This window comes from Drosophila navojoa, chromosome X (assembly GCF_054131105.1).
Source record: "Drosophila navojoa isolate 15081-1374.11 chromosome X, UAZ_NAV_1.0, whole genome shotgun sequence".
Classification (NCBI taxonomy): domain Eukaryota; kingdom Metazoa; phylum Arthropoda; class Insecta; order Diptera; family Drosophilidae; genus Drosophila; species Drosophila navojoa.
In genome coordinates this window covers 28,168,369-28,173,653 of record NC_142895.1, presented here as the reverse complement: position 1 = coordinate 28,173,653, position 5,285 = coordinate 28,168,369, and the positions used below count along the sequence as shown (strand labels likewise).

Genomic DNA, 5,285 nt, shown 5'->3' with positions numbered 1-5,285 from the left:
GCTCCGCCGAAAATAAATTTATGTGCATTGGATGACTTAAATATAATTTTCGATGATGACAAAGTGGAGTCGATCGAGTTGATTGGGCAGTGGCTAAAAATATATAAAATAAAGTTTTTTAATAATTTAATAATATTAAGAATTGATATTTTGTTTAATTCCAGTCTTTAATTTAAACTAATGTGTATAGGGTATCTTATTGTTGGTCAGAAGTGTGCGTATACCTTGACACGTTCAAATGAGCGTAAACATGTGTCGAGTTGTTTATCATCAGTCATTTCTGTATGATATCATTCCGAACTATATACATAGGTATGTATGTAGTAGCTTCAGATCTACATACATATAGACAAACAAACATGGATGTACGTATGTGCATACATTTGGCGGTGCGTACGTGTATATGTCAGTGTGTGTGTGTGTGTGCTTACATAAGTACAAACCGATGTATAGCCACAGAGCTTCCAATCGAACCTCGGCCGGAGCTTTGCTGCTCTGTTTTGTTGATTTTCATCGCCCACTTTTCGATTTCATTTTCAAGTCGCGTTTCATTCTCATTGCGTTCGCTTAGCTTTTGTCGTTGTTGTTGCTCTGTTTCGCCGTTGTTTGTTGCTTGTCGTCTTTACCTTGTCTCAGCCTCAGTCGCAGCTCAGCTCAGTCTCTATCTCTGCCCTATTCTCAGCGAGTTCACTTTAAGTTTGGCTCGCCTCGAGCTGTTCACAGTTTCAAATTAACATTCGATGCGAGCACATCAAGTTAGTAGTGGAATGATTTAAATACAAATACAAATATACATACATAAGTATATCAAAAATAATCGCAACGTGTATAGGGAAAGACAGATTTTAATTTTTATACATACCAATTTTTTTATTGTTTTTTTATTTCACTTTTTTTTGCTTGTCAAATGATTTTGAATTAATTTGTTTAATGATTATACTATTAGTGCCGCTGACAACCTGAGCAGCTCGTTAGATCTTTAAATTCTATCACTCTCACTCTCGCTCTCGCTCTTGCTAATTACTGATTTCAGCTCTTCTGTGCTCGTAATAAACGGGAGTTTTTCGCGAATTGCTACACATTTGTGAGTCATAGCCCAGCATCCGGCAGTTAACTGGCGTTTCTAGACGTTTGCTCGATGCTCCCGTCAATTACTGTAATTGCAGCTTACTCACGTGCCTCGTTTTGCTCGCTATTCTTTTACCCCATCTTCATCTCCCGCTCTCTATCTGTCTCTCTCTTTCTCTCTGCAGCTAGACATGAAGCTCCACTGTACCCTGCTGCCCCTGCTCGTGGGCATCCTGGCAATTGGTCAAAGCAGCGCCGCTGCGGGCTCCGCGCATCTGCTCTGCTACTACGATGGCGCCAGCTTCATCAGAGAAGGTAAGAAAAAAGCCAACAATGATGCTGAAATGCTTTCTCCATGCCAGATAAAAGACATTTCTGCCAAAGTAAATAAGACGAAGAGAACTGCAGTTGACATAAATGCAGTTAAAGTTTAGGTAGTGAAAGACTTTTTAATTAGTCAGTCGAGCTCGCTATAAAAATAGCCGCAAAGCAAGCGAAAACAACAGCCTTATCTGCTGATAGCAGGCAAATATAAAGTGTAATATAATAGAATCATACATATGTATATTTAGTATGTATTTGAGGATGGAACAGTTGACATATTCTCCCACGGCATACTTTTATTCAATTAAAGAGTGGGGCTTGATAGAACTTTATATATACATGCATACTTATATGGTCTTTAGTTAACTTTCTGGGTCATCAACAATCAGACAAACAATTCTCTAGCGCAGGCCACGAAAACTGGAAATTGCTAAAAATATTCCATGAGTATCTTATATACATAGCCTCTAAACAAACGCCTTCTCCATAATAGATCGAGTTTTGTTTTCCAGGAACTATAACACTTGATAAGTTGTTTGCTTAAGCTGTATGAATATCAATATCAGATCACAGTGAGCACTGCTTATAGAGGGCATCCATCACTTCATTTGCTTGCTTCAGCTGCTCTTGATGACTAGCTCGTTGCAGCTGCGGCGAGGTCAACGATTATCAACGATTTAGGCAATACGAATTAACGCCCGCCTCGATATACATATGTGTTTGTATATATTTATATACATATACATATATGTATGTCTGCTCGTTATAATTGCCGAATGAGCAATGCTCAAGATCTCGACAGAGTGTGTTTACTTTTAATAACACTCAGCTAATTGACTGTGTGTTGATAAACAAACTGGACGAAAGAGGTGGGGTCGGCCTCAGACACGATCGTCACTTAAAAAATATTAATGTATACCAGGAACGTAGTTGATTTTTCGTTGTTTCTTATTTGTTTTATTTTATTTTTTATTTATTTATTTTTTTAATTTATATTTATATTTATGTCATTTTGTAGAGTCTCATTTCTCAGATTTTTGAGCAAGCAACAAGATTTGCATATACATGGGTTACGCGATCATTTTACTGATTGCTTTTTTACCCCTGTTGCCAGTTTACGACATTTTACGTAACATCTCTTCAATATTTATAAATTTCGAAGGCCTGTGCTGTCATTAAAAATGATATGGTAGACCATTGCAGAATATTATATTGTATAAACAATTTGCATTTCAGACTCGAGAGAGTATCATCTGGTGAATTCCGATAAATACTTTAGATTTAGTCTAAATCAAATTTTGATAAATGGTAGAAATTCATATGGTTTAGAGCAAGAAAATACCAAATAGGAATATTTCTTACATATAAATATAGTTTTCTATTCCAAAGCTACTTTAAATTATTTCCCTTGTTATCGCAAAAGACTTTCTCATCTTCTGATTCAAGTGTGACAAATTATGAATTCCGAATTGTTAAAGTCTTGGTATGATTTGTGAGGGACTTAATCTTGGATCAGCGCAATTAGTGTTCCAGTGAAGCGTGCAAATTGAGATCGGATATTAGAACACCTGGCGATTGTTGTTGGCGTCTTGATAGCTAATTGAAATTTGAGTCATGTGACACAATGTCGACTGTGACTCATGAGTCGATGCCAAGTTTTGTTAATTGATTCATGTCGGAGGCAATTGGGCTTGGGCGTAGTCTCTCCTTCTCTCATTCTCATTGATCTGTGCGTCTTTTCCACCCACAGGCCTTTCCAAGCTGACCCTCACCGACTTGGAGCCGGCCATGCAGTTCTGCACCCATCTGATCTACGGCTATGCGGGCATCAATCCCAGCAGCAACAAGCTGGTCAGCATCAACGAGAAGCTTGATCTGGACCTGGGCAGCAGCCTGTACCGCTCGGTGACTGGCCTGAAGAAGAAGTACCCGGCACTGAAGGTTCTGTTGAGCGTCGGCGGCGATAAGGATGTTAGCGAGGAGGAGAACTCCAAGTATCTGACTCTGTTGGAGAGCAGCAACGCCCGCATTCCATTCATTAATAGCGCCCACTCGCTGGTCAAGACCTACGGCTTCGATGGACTCGATCTCGCCTGGCAGTTCCCCAAGAACAAGCCCAAGAAGGTCCACAGCGGCATAGGCTCGTTCTGGAAGGGCTTCAAGAAGATCTTCACCGGCGACTTCGTTGTCGACGAGAAGGCCGAAGAGCACAAGGAAGAGTTTACGGCCCTAGTGCGTGAGCTCAAAAACGCATTCCGTCCGGACGGCTATCTGCTGGGCCTCAGCGTCCTGCCCAATGTCAACTCATCGCGTAAGATATTACAAGCGACTGTGAAAGCAACACAAAGTCTAAGCTTTCTCGACTCCCCACAGTGTTCTATGATGTGCCTGCTCTGATCAACAACGTCGACTACGTCAACCTGCATGCCTACGACTTCCAGACTCCTGGACGCAATCCCGAAGTGGCTGACTTCCCCGCGCCCATCTACGAGCTGAACGAGCGCAATCCCGAGCACAACATCAACTACCAGGTGCAGTACTGGCTCAACAACCATGCACCCGCCTCCAAGATCAACGTTGGTATCCCGACATACGGACGTGTTTGGAAGCTCACCAAGGACTCCGGCCTGACTGGCCTGCCGCCCGTAGCCGAAGCCGATAGTGTCGGTCCCGCTGGCATCCAAACCCAGACTCCCGGCTTCTACAGCTGGCCCGAGGTGTGCGCCAAGCTGCCCAACCAGGCCAACCAGCATCTGAAGGGCGCCGACGGACCTCTCCGTAAGGTGGGAGACCCCACCAAGCGCTTCGGCAGCTACGCCTACCGCTCAGCCGATGACAAGGGCGAGAACGGCCTCTGGGTCGGCTACGAGGATCCCGATACAGCTGCAATCAAGGCCGCCTACGTCAAGGCCAAGGGCTTGGGTGGCGTGGCCCTGGTCGACCTCAGCTTCGATGACTTCCGCGGCGGCTGCACCGGCAACGAAAAGTATCCCATTCTGCGCGCCATCAAGTATAAGCTATAGGCGGGCAGGCCACACCCCACCAAATATGTAATGCGTTTTTACGACTCCTGAGTATACATGTTTTTTTTTTTTTTTTGCATATAACTAATCTTTGTAATCCCCAATAAATACAATCAATTGACATTAAGGGATTGAAGGGCTCATTTGAATAACATGCATGATAAGCAGCCTCGGTGGATGAAAGTACTTAGCATTCAAGTGGCTATTACTGATGCTGGATTGAATGAGCAGAGACTCGCACTGCATATGAAATAGATTCGATAAAAAGCGATTACATTGTGTGTGTGACAAAATGCAGAGAGGTCGGAGAGGCGGGCACTAGGACAGCAGCAGGGGCAGGAGGAGGACAGGAAGAGAGCGAGAGAGCTGTCCGTGAGGTCATGCTCACTGTATAATGTATCCAATGATTGTGCCGAGTGTGACCCTAGGAACTGGTTCCATTTGCCGTGGTTCTGACTTCATTTCTGCATTTCTTCCGGCGATTGTGTCAGCCTGCAGTTGTCGTTGATTGTTTTATGTGCGATATTTGTGTTGTGTTGGTCCTCCTGCTGCTGCTGCTGCTGCTGCCGTTGCCGTTGTTGCTGCTGCCCGTGCCGGAAAAGCCACCTAGCAACAGCACTAGCTGCAAAATCGTCCAATGTCTCATTCATCTTTTGTGCGGCGGTCACGCTGGGACCACTTGAACCGTTCCCGTTCCCGTTGCCGTTGCCGTTGCCGTTGCCGTTGCTGACAACCACGAGACGCGAACACTCCACTCCACTACCATCCTCCACTCGCAGCACCCACCAGTGTCCCCTCACTCCCTCACTCTCTCTCTCTCGTTCCCACTGAATCACTTTATCATTTGCAAAATTGCAAAATGCAACCACA

At 44.0% G+C, this 5,285-nt stretch overlaps 1 protein-coding gene across 1 annotated transcript; it reads left to right on the top strand.

The window, feature by feature from the left end:
• The first annotated feature begins 602 nt into the window (after positions 1-602).
• Positions 603-4,538, top strand: Idgf4 (Imaginal disc growth factor 4). Its single transcript, XM_018110117.3, has 4 exons — positions 603-755; positions 1,254-1,383; positions 3,143-3,703; positions 3,766-4,538. The coding sequence occupies exons 1-4, from the start codon at positions 741-743 to the stop codon at positions 4,413-4,415; spliced, it is 1,356 nt and encodes a 451-aa protein (XP_017965606.1). The 5' UTR covers positions 603-740; the 3' UTR covers positions 4,416-4,538.
• Positions 4,539-5,285: the final 747 nt, after the last annotated feature.